The 18,575-nt window shown below is 47.1% G+C and overlaps 1 protein-coding gene across 3 annotated transcripts in view; it reads right to left on the reverse strand.

Annotated features, from left to right (window-relative positions):
* Positions 1-18,575, reverse strand: part of LOC122920489 (intraflagellar transport associated protein) — a 46,747-nt gene that overhangs the window by 12,111 nt on the left and 16,061 nt on the right. Inside the window, exons 1-5 of one of the 3 annotated variants that reach the window (XM_044270017.1) lie at positions 18,472-18,543; positions 11,448-11,583; positions 3,724-3,842; positions 2,935-3,000; positions 2,092-2,161 (exon numbers count right to left, since the gene is read on the reverse strand). In XM_044270017.1, the coding sequence (XP_044125952.1) occupies positions 2,092-2,161; positions 2,935-3,000; positions 3,724-3,842; positions 11,448-11,565 (373 nt within the window). In that variant the 5' untranslated portion in view covers positions 11,566-11,583; positions 18,472-18,543. The other 2 variants (XM_044270016.1, XM_044270018.1) reach the window with 2 other exon arrangements.

The following is an 18,575-nucleotide window of genomic DNA, read 5'->3' on the forward strand; positions in this document are numbered from 1 at the left end:
ACAGTCTGCAAATTATTTTACAAGTTCCCCGGTTCAAAAGCCACTTTTAAGACAGAGTAAACCTTGAACTGAGCCAAGCAACCTAAGGCTATCTAGCCAATGTGGAACTACAAGGCTCAGCATGAATAGACAGATCTGTCCGCTCTCCTGTGCGGTGTAGTATAGAGGATCTGTCAGATCTCCTGTGTGGTGTAGTATAGAGGATCTGTCGGCTCTCCTGTGTGGTGTAGTATAGAGGATCTGTCGGCTCTGCTGTGTGGTGTAGTATAGAGGATCTGTCAGCTCTCCTGTGCGGTGTAGTATAGAGGATCTGTCAGCTCCCCTGTGTGGTGTAGTATAGAGGATCTATCGGCTCTCCTGTGCGGTGTAGTATAGAGGATCTGTCGGCTCTCCTGTGCGGTGTAGTATAGAGGATCTGTCGGCTCTCCTGTGTGGTGTAGTATAGAGGTCCTGTCAGCTCTCCTGTGTGGTGTAGTATAGAGGATCTGTCAGCTCTCCTGTGTGGTGTAGTATAGAGGATCTGTCAGCTCTCCTGTGTGGTGTAGTATAGAGGATCTGTCAGCTCTCCTGTGTGGTGTAGTATAGAGGATCTGTCAGCTCTCCTGTGTGGTGTAGTATACAGGATCTGTCGGCTCTCCTGTGCGGTGTAGTATAGAGGATCTGTCGGCTCTCCTGTGTGGTGTAGTATAGAGGATCTGTCAGCTCTCCTGTGTGGTGTAGTATAGAGGATCTGTCGGCTCTCCTGTGCGGTGTAGTATAGAGGATCTGTCGGCTCTCCTGTGTGGTGTAGTATAGAGGATCTGTCGGCTCTCCTGTGTGGTGTAGTATAGAGGATCTGTCAGCTCTCCTGTGTGGTGTAGTATAGAGGATCTGTCAGCTCTCTCTGTGTGGTGTAGTATAGAGGATCTGTCAGCTCTCCTGTGTGGTGTAGTATAGAGGATCTGTCAGCTCTCCTGTGGGTGTAGTATAGAGGATCTGTCAGCTCTCCTGTGTGGTGTAGTATAGAGGATCTGTCAGCTCTCCTGTGTGGTGTAGTATAGAGGATCTGTCAGCTCTCCTGTGGGTGTAGTATAGAGGATCTGTCAGCTCTCCTGTGTGGTGTAGTATAGAGGATCTGTCAGCTCTCCTGTGTGGTGTAGTATAGAGGATCTGTCAGCTCTCCTGTGTGGTGTAGTATAGAGGATCTGTCAGCTCTCCTGTGTGGTGTAGTATAGAGGATCTTTCACTCTCCTGTGTGGTGTAGTATAGAGGATCTGTCAGCTCTCCTGTGTGGTGTAGTATAGAGGATCTGTCGCCTCTCCTGTGTGGTGTAGTATAGAGGATCTGTCAGCTCTCCTGTGTGGTGTAGTATAGAGGATCTGTCAGCTCTCCTGTGTGGTGTAGTATAGAGGATCTGTCAGCTCTCCTGTGGGTGTAGTATAGAGGATCTGTCGCTCTCCTGTGTGGTGTAGTATAGAGGATCTGTCAGCTCTCCTGTGGTGTAGTATAGGATCTGTCGCTCTCCTTGTGGTGTAGTATAGAGGATCTGTCGGCTCTCCTGTGTGGTGTACAGAGGATCTATAGCCCTACTCTGCAAAACCATTTAGCTATTTAAGCAACACTCGTGAAATTTTAACATAAAACGTTGGCTCCCACTGAAACAATGATCGGGTGGAATCCACACAAAAACTCTGTGTAAACTTACTCTAGGGGTGACTTCTTGTAGAAGGGAGTCCCTCATTCGAGACCTCTATAGAGTAACTGCAAAGAGAGTCTCTCCGGAGGACTCGGCATCTCCATACATTACAAAGACAGCCCGGTTCTTTCAACATGAACCATGCAATATTTCTCCTGCGGGGGCGCTTCTCCAGGATTTAACCCTTGGATAGGTCATCAATATCAGGGGATGGGTGTCTGCGACACCCATCCCCAGCAGATCCGCAGTACATGAGTAGCTCCAGCACCGGGACGTCACAGCTCTGTCCACCACGCAGCGCACGGGGCTGGTTAATGCGGCACTGCTCTCGTTCCCACCTTAACAGCTGTCACAATGAACAAAGCTTCTGCCGGGGACTGACCGCCTTATTTCTAAAGACAAGAATAAGAACGTACCAGCACTTGGACTTGTCTCGTCGTTGTCCGAGTCGGGGTCGATATCTGAAGAGTTTAAATAATTGTCCACCTGGGAGAACGAGGGAGAAAAATAAGATGACGACCGGAAATCAAGGTAAATAACAATGAAGACGGCAGCAGTCTGTAGACTCACAGCAAAACCACGTATCCCGCCTCGTGGAACTGGGGGGCCACAGGACAGTATGGGTGCAAATGAAAGGAACTCACTTAAAGTGGACCCGTCGCCGCTCCTGACTTGTCTGTTTTACTACTGCGTTCCCTGTGCATCAACAATTCTGCAGAGTCTTTTCATAGAACTCTGTGTTGGCCCATTCCTCTATTATGCCTACTAGAAGTTTATTAATGGATCTGCAACTGGGTGTCACTGCACCGTCTCACTCTGGCAGCACTGACGAACGGGCATAGCCCCACGTTACTTGGCCTTTGTTGTTTTTATGCATCCACCATTGTGGTTTTAATTAAGCGTACGATCTTTGGAGGAAGCTCTGGATGAAAGTCTTCTTTCTTCTATTGGATTCCTGCTCTGACTGGACAGTGTCAGACTGAACTGGGGAAAGCCGCCCAGTGGTAACAGAGCAGCAGATGTATTAATCAACTTCTAGTAGCAGTAATTGAGGAACATATGAAAATATGCTCCAGAATCTTTATTGCATGGGAGAATAAAATTATTTACTAAAAACAGACATGTCAGGAGAGGTGTCGGGTCCTCTTTAAACATCATGTTGCCCTTTCTGGGGGCAGCATGAGCCAGTGACTGGGCATTTGAAGCATGGGCCAATGCCAGGACAACGTGTCAGCTCAGAGAAACCCAGGAACACTTACCTGTACTCTGCCAGAATAGGTAAGGCTGTGGAAATTACCCACAGTAGTCCCTTCACCAATTGTCAACTGTGTAAAAATGAAAAAAAGGAGGTTAATAACTACAAAAAATACACCAAACATGGAGAACACACGCTCCATAAGTCAGGACCTACAACTGACAGGTTCCCTTTAAGAGTGATGGCCTACCCTTAGGGCAGAGCATACAGATTTGATTGCTGGGGTCTGAATCAATGGAATGAAGGGGGCCCTCAACTTTAATTACCAGACACAGCACCAAAAAGGAGGGTTGTGGCTGCACATGGTACTGCAGCTCGGTGGCTTCGGCCTGCAAATCGTTGGGGTCCTGGGAGTTGGGACACCCATAAATAGTATTGATGGTCATTCCTACAAATATTTAAGGGGTTCTCTGGGCTTTTAATATTGATAGGCCATCAATATCAGATCAGCAGTGGTCCGACACCTGGCACCCCTTCTTTCTTCCCGCTTGCTGCTGCTATGTCTACGGCAAAGCAGCAACGAGCAGGAAGAGAGACGACGCGTGCACACTGCGCGCGCCGTCTCCTCATACAGCTGATCGGACCCCCCGTTGATCTGATACTGATGACCTTTCCTGGGGATAGGCAATAAATATTAAAAGCCCAGAAAACCCCTTTAAACACATTGAAAACCCTGTTAGGTAACAGCAGGTCTAATACTGTCCGACCTTCACAGACTTCAGGGTCAAGCAGCACGAATTTCAGAAACAGGCTGAGCAGAGGACGTAAGGATGACAGTGGAGTGACCACGTACCTGCTCGGGTTCATCTTTTTCGTTGTCTACATCTGTCGTATCTTGTGTCCCTTGTGTGGTCTGTACCTTCTGTATTTGGGAGCCATCAGACATGACCTCCGGAAGCTGCCTACGAGCTCCTAGTAAGTAAATACAATGGTGAGAAATATCTGTCTAAAAAAAACTGCTCTGTGGCAAATTAAGTTTAAAGCTTAATATACATTAATGTAACGTTTTATATGTAACAGCGGCTGTAGTACGCCGCTGTTCCCCCGCGGTCCCGGGCGCAGCGCTCAGTGGTGACCTGTGGCCGGTGCTTCCATTTCTCCGCTGCGGTCCTGGGGTCTGTTTCTGTAGGTGTTATTGCTTTTGCAGATTCCGCTCCACAGCTTCCACTCAGCCCTGGACACAGCATGAGTTCGGCTGGTTTCGTGTTACACTGCTCTATGGGCGGAGCGCATCACTGCCTGGGCTGTGTGGGTTAGGTCAGGTGACCTCGCTGACCAACTATGGCTCTCCTGCAGGTATTTAAGTGGCTCAGCCCCCTTCCCAGATGCCTCAGTGTCAAGGTCCTTGAGTTTGCTGGTTCCTGATACTCCCGTGTGCTCCTGATCTATTCGGCCCTGGACTCTGCGTATCGTCTGATCCCTGCCTGCTTGCTTTGTCTCTCCTATTGCCGACCCGGATTGCCTGACCTGTACCTGTGACGCCTGCCCCGACCTATTGCCTGCCATACCACGTCTCTGCCTTATCCTTTGGTCCTGCACCGTTGCTCCTGGTAACATCTCTGCCCGCCTGACTACGCTGGTACTTCCGGTATCTAACCAGGTACCTCCTGGACCAACTGCCACTGACTCTGGGACTGCTCTGGAGTAGCCCCTGGTAACTACCTTAACGGCTCAAGCCTATCCTCTCCATCTGAGGCTCTAGTGAAACCCAAGTAGTTGCTTAGACATGCCCGTCCAGAGTATAGCCAGTCAGTGGCACAGTGGGTTCACACCAGCTGATCTGTGACATTATATATAAGAAAATTAATTTTACAATTACATATAAAATTACTGTATAAACCATTTGAAGATACTGGTAAGCCTAAAGGGGTTGTCTGTGCCATAAATAATATTCAACATTTTTTTTCAAACAAGCACCTGGATCCGAATAATTTTTTAATTGCATGTAATAAAAAATTTTACATAGCCACCGAGTTATCCAATAAAATGTATTGGTATAGCGCCACCTGCTGTTTGTTCCTTTCCTTATTTCTCCGTCCACCTCGCTGGGATCCAGACCTATCTGACACTGAAGGCATATCCTAGTGATATGCCATCAAAGTCTGAGATGACACAACCCCTTTAATCAAGGGATAACCCCTTTAACCGTAAGCATAACTTTAGCAACCAGTGTCAGGTGGCTGTTGCCTAGGCGAATATAATTATGGGATGCATCAAAATAGGCATAGATGCTCATGACAAGGACATAGTTTTGCCTTCATACCATTCTCTAGTCAGAGCACACATGGTGTACAAGAAGGACGCCAGACATTGGTCATCAATCCTGGGATTTATCAGCATTCTTCTAGATAGATTCTCTAGGTAGATCTTGAATATCAATGGTTTCTTACTACGAATGTCAAGAAAATATCCACTGCCAATGAGGTTCTCGATTATTTTCACGCCTACTACAAACATATCATTCCTAAAATTTCATCTAAATAATATCCTGCCTGCCGCAGATGCTCCTTTCGAGAAATATCCTCTCACTTGCTTGCTGATTACCATACCTCCAGTGGTGGCCATCTGAATGGAGGCCTATTTTTACCTTTCCACTACATGTGCCGTGAAGCGCTTGATCAAACGTCCTCTGGAATTAAACACTAGGGGGCATGACGGCATGATTAAAAAAAATAAAAAATGTTTTATGCTGTAGTGAGATGCATGGGCTCCTGGCCCCCTACTCCTTCTCTCTCCCCGCTGCTTGTTACCTTCTGCTAAACCCCTCATAAAAGTTTCATCCTTGCTTAAGCTCCTTTCGTCAAGACAAAGGGACATCTGTTCCGAGATGGCCCTTCACAGCCGGATATGTATCAGCTATGAAAATAATATTCCTCTGAAGATGGAAAAAAAAAATCCTGCGGTCTTCAAACTTAGCTCTTCACATCAAACAATAAAAGTGAATCTTTCATTCTAATGGGGTGTATATGGTCTCCAGAAGAGAAGACAATTCCGAGCTTATTGCCTATATTCCCGAGACTCAAGCCAACATCAATTACTAATCAGCGTCTGGCCATGTAAGAGCCGGCTTCGTGTTATTTGACACTTATTTTTCCGGGTGCCCTTCTCACCTACCTTTTATGTGGCGCCTAATCTTGCTACTAGCGCACAAAGGCGAACAGAATACCTTTTTGGTAATCTCTCTGTGGGGCTTTTACAGAAGAGGGGAAAGAATGAGGAACCCAAGAGCGAAGCTCCTTCTGAGCTTCTCCGTGAAACAAAAGATTTGTTGAGGATCTTACAACATGACGTTTCACTCGTCGCTGAAAGGAAATCTCGTCCTTATATATTTTTTTATATTTATATATTTTTCTTTCTATTTTACCAACATGGGGCCCTTGTAGAGGGGAAAAAAAAACCTCTAAAAGGTTAAAAGGAAAATTTAATTTGCTGCTCCTGCTGTGAATTAGACCACGTTGCGTTTTTCGAGAGGCTTCTAAATGTGGAACGTTGTTTGCCGATGCTGGCAGGGAAGGTGAAGGTTTTAACTCTTGGTGGACAGAGGTAAAGTGAAAAAGTCTAAGGATGAAGTCTGGTGAAATTATCCTGGGGGGGGGGGGGGGGGGATAGAAGAGAAAATTCAAGGGTTGGAAAAGTCAGGAGAGGAAGTTGGATATTTCATGAGTGGAGGAAGACTTTTAGGGTAGAAGGACTACAAACAAGGACACCCTAAGGTCCCACCAAAGGAAATTATTCCTTGGGGTCCGCCCTCCACCGATACATAATGTATACAAGCATAATGTATACAAGGTTGTATTTGACCCAACAACCCATAAGAAATAGACCTTAGGGACACGTCATTGGCTCCAAGGTCACCTCCAAATGGGGTTGTCTTCTGCTGGAGCTTTGGGAACCAGTTGTCAGAGCTGAAGGCCACCAGAATATCTTCTTATATTTCGATGGTCCAGTTCAACTCTAGAAGGAAGTTTTCTTTTTACACTCGGGGACCTGAAGGTGTTGTCCAAATGTTTACAACTGATGACCTATCAGTATCTGATCAGTGGAGGTCCAACTCTCGGCTGTTTGAAGAGGCTGCGGATCACAGGTCAGCGCTTCTGCCTCTTAGCAGTATACCAAGCACAGCTCTGTACATTGGATAGCGGATGTGCTTGGTATTGCAGTTCAGCCCCACTCGGCCGGTGACGTCACGTTTATATGCCACATGACCTAGGCCAGTGATAGCTAACCTTGGCACTCCAGCTGTGATAAAACCGCAACTCCCAAGATGCCCCCCTTGCTTGGCTGCTCTCAGAACTCTGTAGAAATAAATGGAGCATGCTGGGAGTCGTAGTTTCACCACAGCTGGAGTGCCAAGGTTAGCCATCACTGACCTAGGCGGTGAGATGCAATACCAAGAACAGCTGCTATACAATGGAAGACCGCAGCGCTCACCGTAGCACCGCAGCCTCTTCAAATAGCTTATCTGTGAGGGTGCCTAGAGTCGGACCCCAACCAATCAGATACTGATGACCTATCCTGAGGATAGGTCATCAATCGGATACCCCTTTAAAAGGGGTTGTCTAGTTATTAAAAAACTTGCCTTGCTATAAACTAGTAAAAGAAGTGATATTTACCGATCCTCCACCTGTCCTGTTCTAACTCTTCCCACTCCCCCGCCAGTCTCTAAATCCTGGCCTCCAGCAATGATGTCATGGACATGTGATTACTGCAGCCAATCACTGACTGTAATGGTGTCTGCCACTATGTGTCCCAGCATGGACACTTCTGAGAAGGGGGGGCTGCCGAAACCAAAAAGCCCCATTATGGGTAAGGAGTGGGGTCCACCTTTGCAATACATTTTGGCTGGGGCCCTTACAGGATATGCACCCATTTGCAGTTCTTTTTATTGCGCCAATGCATTTTATTTCAATGACGAGACGAATCATCATGACAAATCTCACATCATTTTGTGTATACAGAGTCAAGTGCAGACCTATGTGTTGCCATGGTAACAGACTACAAACAGCGCGTCCTGTGATCGTGCAGCCTTGTGTTACTTTCCCTCTGCTTCTTGCTAAGCGTCAGACGCTACGAGACGGGGGGGGGGGGGGGGCAGATGAAAGAGTGTAAGATACGGAGACGTACGAGTCAGCATAGGAGCTGCGTACACAAAACGGCAAACTATTTTTCACTTCGCTTCTTTTAGGTTTTAACCTTTCTTACAGACGTCCCTCTTTACGTCTCTCTTTGCCACGCCCTCTGCACTTTGATTGACAGGGCCAGGTGCGGTGATGTTTACACTGCCTGTAATCTATAAATAATATTTCTAAATCTATATTTTAAAATAACTCCACCCGGATCAAGATGTATTATTTTTTTATAGATTGCGCCACAAATTATTTCGGCTACAGATTTACCGCCGATTTCACCCCCGCGCCGCTGCATCGAATGGGGTGAAATCCGCCGTGAAAATCCACAGAAGGAATTGTCAGGCTGTGGATTTAAAATCTGCGCCACTGAACGTTTCTGCGACTTGTTCATATCTCCTCCACTTTGCTGCCACTGTACTGCGCTGCATACTTCTCCTCCATGTGAACCTGCCCCTATAATCCAAAATGATAAAGCTTGGAACCAATTTCGTTACCCTTGTATATTTGGAAGGCAGAATCCTGGCGAGGTTCTCGGGCTGCACTTGGGGTGGGGGTGGGGGGGGGTAGCGCAGGTTTTCCAGTTACCGTATTTTATGCCTGGTTAACATGACAATAACAACATTTAAGATAGAAGGCGCAGATGTCGGCGAGGGGGCTACGAACTAAAAACAACCCGAGATATTCCCAGGGGGCTCTATCTGCTCAGACCGGGAAACCACAACTTTCCCCAGCTGGCCGACCCCTCTGCACATTTCAGGAATGATGCTTCGAAAACAACGGACGCTACTTATTATAGGCGATCTTTACACAGAGCAATATTTCCCCTTCAAACCTCGACCGTTAGGCCAACGCATTTCTATACGCCCCAAATCTCCAAAATAATGTAAAATAGTCACATGTGGGTCAAGAAGGTGAATTTGTTCTTTTTTTGCACACATTCAGGGCTCATTCACACGACCGTGGTTTGGTTCCGCATCCAAGGCGTGTTTTTTGCGGCTCGGGTGCGGACCAATTCACTTCAATGGGGCCGCAAAAGATGCGGACAGCACCCCGTGTGCTGTCTGCATCCGTTGCTCCGTTGTCCTATTCTTGTCCGTTTTGCGGACAAGAATAGGCATTTCTATAATGGGCCGTCCCTTCTCTTCCGCAAATTGCAGAAGGCACACGGGCGGCATCCGTTTTTTGCGGATCCGCAATTTGCGGCAAAAAACACGGCACGGTCGTGTGAACAAGCCCTCACACTGCAAGAAGTCGGTTTAAAGGGGATGCAGCCATCCGGAGATTTACTGCCTATCCATAAGATATGCCGTACATGTCCGATAGGTGCGGGTCCCACTTCTGGGATTCGCTCATATCTCAAGAACGCGGCCCTGTTGCTACTGGAGAGCATGCGCAGCTTTTTACATTCACCGTTATGGGACTTCAGCAATAGCCGAGTTAGCTGGCGGTGAATGCAGAGGTGGCCATAGAAGTGAACGGAGAGGACGCCATGCATGCGCGGTATGATGTCCGTTCACAGGGGTCTCCGTTCTGAAGACAGAAGCACCTATCGAGCATTTGTGGCTTATCCTATCAACATGCTGTAAATGTCCAGATGAGACTACCCCTTTAATAAACTTCGTATTCATAGCTAAGTGATCTGACCTTAAAGGGGTTGTCCGAGTGTTTTAAACTGATGACCTGTCACCAGTATCTGATTAGTGGAGGGTCCAACACCCCAAACCCCCGCCAATCAGCTGTTGGAAGAGGCCACAGCACTTATGTTAGCGCCGCATTCTCTTCCTAGGCCAGTGACGTCACATTCATCGGTCATGCAGCCAACTCGCATTCAAGTGAATGGGGCTGAGCTGCAATACCAGTCACAGCCACTATACAATGGACGGCGCTGTGCTTGGTAATCTGCGAGTAGACCCCGCGGCCTCCCTAAGCTGATGGATTGGCCGTTAATATCAGAATCGCCTCTTTAAAGTAAATGCTCCCTCAAACTCCCATTTTTTTAAAGCTCAATAGACGGTAAATTCTGCGCAGATTAATTTCTTCAAAATGTGGTGCCCGTCAATGATGTCAGAGCATTGCGGACCTGCAGAGATGGCGGGGGAGCAATGGAAACAGAACCCAGCAGCAAAAACCAGGCATTCATGAACCTCACACTGGGTCGGCCACCTCTCTGAGGTCTTTTATATGATAAAACAAAAAGATCTGACCTCTCTGCACCACTAGAGGGCAGCAATTGCAGACTGTCCATGTATGGAACACAATAACAGTATGCAGTGAGCTCCCTCTAGTGGTGGCTGCAGACAGATAACATTGGCTTTGGGAATGCAGTGCTCTGACCAATATAAAGACAAATAAAACATAAACCAGCTCAGAAGGTTGGATCTAAAATTTGCTGCACATTTCATTCTATGCATCGCTGTAAAATCTGCAACATAAGATGACCTGCTGCGGAGTTAAACCTCCACAACACAGGCCAATTTCCATGCAGATGTTTTCCGCAGGGTGCGGGCAAATCCATGTTGCTGGTATTGCGATACGCTGCTGATTTTCCGCCTGCAAAATTCAGATGGAAAATCCACATCATATCCATCCCGTGTGAACACAACCTAAATATCTCGCATATGGCGCAGCTGAAGATCCAGACAGTTTAAAGGGCATCTGTCAGCAGTTTTGTAGCTATGACACTGGCTGACCTGTTACATGTGCGCTTGGAAGCTGAAGGCATCTGTGTTGGTCCCGTGTTCATATGTGCCCGCACTGCTGAGAAAAATGATGTTTTAATATATGCAAATGAGCCTCTAGGAGCAACGGAGGCGTTACCATTACACCTAGAGGCTCTGCTCTCTCTGCAATTGCTGTGACTTCTGCACTTTGATTGACAGGGCCAGGCGTGATGATGTTGACCTGTTACATGGGCGCTTGGCAGCTGAAGGCATCTGTGTTGGTCCCGTGTTCATATGTGCCCGCATTGCTGAGAAAAATTACGTTTTAATATATGCAAATGAGCCTCTAGGAGCAACGGGGGCGTTACCATTACACCTAGAGGCTCAGCTCTCTCTGTAACTGCCGCACCCTCTCCACTTGAATTGACAGGGCCAGACATAACGACATTTACACTGCCTAGCCCTGTCAATCAAAGTGCAGAGGGTACAGCAGTTGCAGAGAGAGCAGAGCCTCTAGGTGTAATGGTAACGCCCCCGTTGCTCCTAGAGGCTAATTTGCATATATTAAAACATCATTTTTCTCAGCAATGCGGGCACATAAGAACATGGGACCAACACAGATGTCTTCAGCTGCCAAGAGGACATGTAACAGGTCAGCCAGTGTCATAGGTACAAAACTGCTGACAGATGCCCTTTAAAAGCCTGCAGACCTGGTATAGTGATCGTACCTTGAGGAAGGCAGGTAAAGGTGGACAGGAATTCTTCGTACGTCTGTTCTGGGATGCTGATGAAACTAGTTAAAACGCTGTTCGCCATTCCCTCCTCTGCTACGTCAGGGGTCGGCATGATGGGAGCTTCACCCTGCTGGGGGATTACATGCAGAAAATGTAAGGAAAATGCATCATAACGACAGGTATGTTTCATTTCTTTGCCCTTTTCAAAATCATGGCTTGCTTTTCGTGAATGGAAACCCTTTCTAGGAAGACGCCACTATACAAATAATCAAAACATAAGTGAAAAAAAAACAACACAAGAGGAAATAAAGACATATGACAAAGCTGCCTTATGTCACACTTGTTGACCCCGACTCCCACCTCCTTCTATATCCTAAAAAACAGGAAAGAGCCACTTGCTCCTCGCCACCCACTAGTCGGGGTTTGTTGTCCCCGGGGGCCCAGCCTGCACTAACCGCAGCGACTTGGTGGTTTATATGCAAATAGTGAGGTTTCAACGAAGGCCGTGTTTTCTTTTGTTTTTCCAGGCTCCAGAATACGGCGGTTAGTGGCCCCTCGCTTCATGTGCGGAGGAAAGATTACCGGACAGACGGCGTCGGGGTCAAGGCTGCATTCACACACTGCAGAAATCATTTCCATTGATCTAAACTGGGCAGTTTCAGTTTTAGTATACCGATTTCTGCAACAAAGCTGCCGCCTGTGAATTCTCCCTACGGGGGTTTGTATCGGCGCGCAGAAAATTTGGAAGCATCAAAATTCCAGGCGGTTTTTGATCTGTTTTTTTTTAGGCCTCCCGTTGATTTCCATGGGGTTTCCATTGAGGAATCTAGACCAAGAATGAACAAGGTGCTTGGATTTGGGTGTTGGAAACGCACATGCAGTGGAAGATCCATCGCGCGGGATGTAAACTGGTATAAAATGTACTGTACAGGATTTATATGTGGATTTGTGGCAGATTTTGGATTTGTTGCACATTTCAACCTATACACTGCAAATGGTGAAATCCTATACATTGCTTGTGGTGGAAATCCTCCACATAAGGAAGCATTCACACCACAGTAGTTTCGGTCCGCAATCATTCTGAATCATTTGGGGGTCCGCAAAATGCAGAACGCACATGGTCGGTATCCGCATTTTGCAGATCCGCAAGAAAGATATGGTAGTGTGATCACCCCCTTAATTGACATGCTGCACCTTTAGAATCAGCAAGGCAGGTCGCTTTCTACACCGATTAAATTTTTTTTTTTTAAGTTCACTGCTAATGTCTAAGGCTACTTTTACACTAGCGTTAATATTTTACGGTATTGAGATCCGTCATAGGGGCTCAATACCGGAAAAAAAACGCTTCCGTTTTGTCCCCATTCATTGTCAATGGGGACAAAACTGAACTGAACAGAATGGAATGCTCCGAAATGCGTTCTAGGAGAGCTCTCTGCGAATTAAACCACCTGGATTCCAGACTGATAAAGAAAAATTCCATAGCGGTGGAAAAAATATATATATAAAATACATCCATGAGCAATCAGCACACAAACTTAAAAGGTAACCTGTCACCATGAAAATGCAGTGTAATCTGCGGGCACCATGTTATAGAGCAGGAGGAGCTGAGCAGATTATATATAGTTTTATGGGAAAAGATTCAGTAAAACTTGTAATGTACACATTTATATCCCTGCTCATTCTGGACTTTGGAGTCAAGGAGGCGGTCCTATCAGTGATTTACATCCTTCCCGCCATGAGGAGGCGGTCCTATCAGTGATTTACATCCTTCCCGCCATGAGGAGGCGGTCCTATCAGTGATTTACATCCTTCCCGCTATGAGGAGGCGGTCCTATCAGTGATTGACATCCTTCCCGCTATGAGGAGGCGGTCCTATCAGTGATTTACATCCTTCCCGCTATGAGGAGGAGGTCCTATCAGTGATTTACATCCTTCCTGCTATGAGGAGGCGGTCCTATCAGTGATTTACATCCTTCCTGCTATGAGGAGGCGGTCCTATCAGTGATTTACATCCTTCCTGCTATGAGGAGGCGGTCCTATCAGTGACTGACAGCCTTTCCTCTATGAGGAGGCGGTCCTATCAGTGATTTAAAGCCTTCCCTCTATGAGAAGGCGGTCCTAGCAGTGATTGACAGCCTTCCATCTATGAGGAGGCGGTCCTATCAGTGATTTACATCCTTCCTGCTATGAGGAGGCGGTCCTATCAGTGATTTACATCCTTCCTGCTATGAGGAGGCGGTCCTATCAGTGACTGACAGCCTTCCCTCTATGAGGAGGCGGTCCTATCAGTGATTTACAGCCTTCCCTCTATGAGAAGGCGGTCCTAGCAGTGATTGACAGCCTTCCCTCTATGAGGAGGCGGTCCTATCAGTGATTTACAGCCTTCCCTCTATGAGAAGGCGGTCCTAGCAGTGATTGACAGCCTTCCCTCTATGAGGAGGAGGTCCTATCGGTGATTGACATCCTTCCCTCTATGAGGAGGCGGTCCTATGAATGATTGACATCCTTCCCTCTATGAGGAGGCGGTCCTATCAATGATTGACAGCTATCTCTGTATACACAGTCATAGAGGGAAGGCTGTCAATCATTGATAGGACCTCCTCCTCATAGAAGAAAGGCTGTCAGTCATTGATAGGACCGCTTCCTTGACTTCAAAGTCCAGAATGATCAGGGATTTAAATGTATAAATTACAAGTTTTACAGAATTTTTTCGCATAAAACAATACATCAGTCAGCTCAGCTCCTCCCGCTCTATAACCTGCCGTCTGCAGCTCAGACACCATGTTCAATGTGACAGGTTCCCTTTAAATCTGCTGCATGCCAATTATTGCTGCAGGTTTTCACAGACGATTTCACCTTTGCAACGCACATGGGGAAATCCTTGGCAAAATTTACATGCAGATTTTGATACAGAGACGTTGTGGATTTTCTGCATCCTTAAGTCGCCTTGCAGACGAGCATGTCCGGATTAGGTCTGGATGCTTTGCGGCAAACCCGCGCGAGTAGGTACACGATTGCAGTCAGTTTTGACTGCGATTGCGTTCCGTTTTGCACGCGCGGGATAAAAAAAACTGACTGTGGTACCCAGACCCGAACTTCTTCACAGAAGTTCAGATTTGGGTTAGTTGTAGTGTAGATTGTATTATTTTCCCTTAGAACATGGTTATAAGGGAAAATAATAGCATTCTGAATACAGAATGCATAGTACAATAGGGCTGGAGGGGTTAAAAAAATAAATAATAATAATTTAACTCGCCTTAATCCACTTGTTCGCGCAGCCCGGCATCTCTTCTGTCTTGTTCTGTGAGGAAGAGGACCTTTGATGACGTCACTACGCTCATCACATGGTCCATCAGATGATCTTTTACCATGGTGATGGATCATGTGACGGACCATGTGATGAACGTAGTGACGTCATCAAAGGTCCTATTCCTCACAGAACAAGACAGAAGAGATGCCGGGCTGCGCGAACAAGTGGATTAAGGTGAGTTAAAAATTTTTTTGTTTTTTTAACCCCTCCAGCCCTATTGTACTATGCATTCTGTATTAAGAATGCTATTATTTTCCCTTATAACCATGTTTTTAGGGATAATAATAATGATCGGGTCACCATCCCGATCGTCACCTAGCAACCGTGCGTGAAAAATCGCACCGCATCCGCACTTGCTTGCGATTTTCACGCAAGCCCATTCATTTCTATGGGGCCTGCGTTACGTGAAAAACGCACAAGGAGGAGCATGAAAATCACCGCTCATGTGCACAGCCCCATAGAAATGAATGGGTCCGGATTCAGTGCGGGTGCAATGCCTTCAACTCACGCACGGAAATCTCGCCCGTGTGAAAGGGGCCTAAGCGCCTGGGGCAGGAGGACTTGTTGCTGTTTGACTCCTTCTCCATCGTGCTTGGGTTCATTTTCAATGCCTTGATTTGAGAAAAATTCAGGGCCTGTGAAGAGGGGGCTCCCTGCACAAGAGCTCACATATGTATACATTCACACGTGCAGGTTTTCTTACGGTTTCTGGATGCTGTTTTTGAAGCCAACACCAGGAGTGCAGTCAACGAAAGAGAAGAAATGGCATCTGTTCTCAAAAACTGCACGTGTGAATACACCCTCACCCCCTACGGGCTGTTGTATGGGAGTTGGAGGACTTGCAATTCATTTCAATATTTTTTATTTTTTTTTGTTTATTGGTTTTGTTGTTTTGGCTTTTCTCTTGTTGTTTTAGTTTGTTCTTGTTATTTTGTTGCACTTTGACAGTTTGTGGGGGGAGGAAAGGGTTAACAGTTGTTAACTTTGAGTGAAGCGGTCACAGACGGTTACCCACATCACGCTGGGGCACATCTGCTGTGTGCGATTTGACACAAGCAGCCCCTCACACGTTCACTTCGGTGCTGGAAGACCATACGGAGGGGAGCCCATAACCAGGTGAGCCACATACGCTTCATGTGTAGGACTGTTCTATTATGGCCAAGCTGTTCCTTTCCGCAGAATGCACACGTCCGTGTTTTTTTTGGGATCCCTAAAATAGATACGGTCTTGTGCATGAGCCCTTAGGGTTCATTCACACGTCCGCAGAATGGGTCCTGCATCCGTTCTGCAAATTGCGGAACGGGTACGGACCCATTCATTCTCTATGGGGCAGGAATGGATGCGGAGAGCACACAGTGCGCTGTCCGCATCTGCATTTCCAGAGCGCGCCCCCGATCTTCCAGGCCGCGGTTCAGAAATAAAAATAGAGCATGTCCCTATTCTTGTCCACATTTGCGGACAAGAATAGGCAGTTCTATGGGGGTCCTGGCCGGGTGTATTGCGGATCCGAAATACACTACGGACGTGTGAATGGAGCCTTACTTTGAGACAACTGTGATGCAATTTTGGTGCAAAATGTTGTATCTTAGTCCCCCCTCTTCAGACAGACGGACGCAGACAGAATCCCATAAAAATAAACGAAGTCCGTTCACAATCCGCAAAAGATGTGGATCGGACACGGATGCAAAGTACGGTTGTGTGGTCTCATCTTGACAGAAAAGCACAACACTAAAAATGAGAGGAGTTGACAAGTACTGGCTGTGTTTCAATATCAGATTTTCAATATCTTTGCTTACTGTCAATGAATAGTAACTTTCTAAAAACCCACAGACACCTGATAGGTTGCTACAATTGTATCCGGTCTAGTCTGGGAACCCAACAACCTGGATTCCAGATTGATACATTTTACCTGCACTGATACACTGTAACAAACTACCAGAACAGGAAAGAGGTTTCTGCCGCCAATAGATCCATCTCGCAAAGGATTGTCAAGACCGGATGCAACTGTAACAAACTCTCAAGTTAAAGGAGTATTCCGACTTCAAACATTGATGGGATATCTCTAGGACAAATAGGGGGTCGCTCCTATCTCCATCTTTTTTTTTTAAAGCTACAGGAGAGAACGGCGCAAACGGTCAATTAGCGACGAATGCATGAGGCGAGTCACCTATAGGTGCAGCACGAAGCGGCGGCAGGGAATAGGAAATTATGGTTTTACTGGGAAGGAGGCGTCTGAACAACTGGGAACGCTAGAGTACACGGACAAATATCTGAACGAATGTATAGTCCGACTGGTCTACTGCAAGACATAGATGTAGCAGTGCCAAGTTGGTCAATTAAAGGGGTTCTCCGGAATTTTAACATTGATAGCCTAACCTCAGGATGAGCCATCAATATCAGATCGGCAGGGGTCCAACACCCCCGCAGCTGTTTGGGAGTAGTAGTCCTGGTGCCGCTTCTACACATTGGGGGAGATTTATCAAAACTGGTGTAAAGGAAAACTGGCTGAGTTGTCTCTAGCGACCAATCAGATTCATTCTTTTATTTTTCCAAAGGAAGCTCTGGAAAATAAAGGGTAGAATCTGATTGGCTGTTGCAGTTTTCCTTTACATCAGTTTTCATAAATCTCCCCCCAATGTGTAGAGGAAGTATCTGCAATCTTCCGCACACCCTGCTGAAGTGAAACTACAACTCCCAGCATGGCCACTTTCTCAGCTGTTCTTTTAACTCCTACAGAAGTAAAAGGAGGATTCTGGGAGTTGTAGTTTCAGAACAGCCGGAGGTTGCTGATCCCATTGAAGTGAATGGAGCGGTGGGCCGACATGAGCACTACCATTCAAAGAAGGGGACCTTAAGACCCCTCGTTCTCAGGATGGTGGGGGCTCCCAGCAGGACGCATCCATTATTGATTACCCATCCCATCCTGCGGACACGTTCTAAATCATTTTTGCGGAGTAACCCCTTTAAACCGTAAAGGCATATTGCTAGGTGGGGGTCTGGTCCGATCCTGAGAATGAAGGGGTCAGACAACTTGCGTACACGGCAGCGTCCCGGCCCACCCGCTGCACAGGGAGCCATTCAAGTGGATGGGAACGGCTGCAGTTTTTGGCGCAAGGAAAGCTTAGAAGCTGACGCAACGCTATGAGATAGCGGTGCGACCACTTCATTCTCAGGATCGGTGGGGGTCCCAAAGGTTGTAGCCCCCCACTTTATAAGATGGGAGCAGATACATTGCTGGGTTCCGGGATGCATACAGTATAGACTGAGGGAAACCCCACAGGACATATGGTAACCCCCCCCCAAGTCATGGCGCTGCCCCCCATCCCAGGACAGGAGGGCTCATAAACAACACCCAATGTGGGGGGGCATCTGAGCTGGGGTCCCTCTACTGCGGGGCCCATAGCTGCCTCAATGGCCCCTACAGCCCTGGTCAGGGCCCCGGTATATTCTGATACATTGTAACAGAACATAAGACAAAATATATACAGCAAAATACTTACTCTTCCAGGTCAGCATTATAAACAGTGCCACGAACTACAAGTTCCAGTACAGCAGCATCCCTTCATACCATGTCATCTCATAGGCAAACTGTAGCAAATGGCCCCTATCAGGGAAGCCAGTAATACTGGATGCAAGCCCTGGAGGACTAAAGGTTCCAGCATGCCTTGCAGCCACCTCTAGTCCACACTGGCTGCTTCCATAACCTACCTGAGAGCCCAGCCATAAGAAGGAGATATGAGAAAGCAACGGGAAGGAAATGCCGTCTGTGAGGAAGGGAGAGGCAAGGGCTGACGGGAAATGTAGTTCCTCGG

Source organism: Bufo gargarizans, chromosome 10 (assembly GCF_014858855.1).
Source record: "Bufo gargarizans isolate SCDJY-AF-19 chromosome 10, ASM1485885v1, whole genome shotgun sequence".
NCBI lineage: Eukaryota > Metazoa > Chordata > Amphibia > Anura > Bufonidae > Bufo > Bufo gargarizans.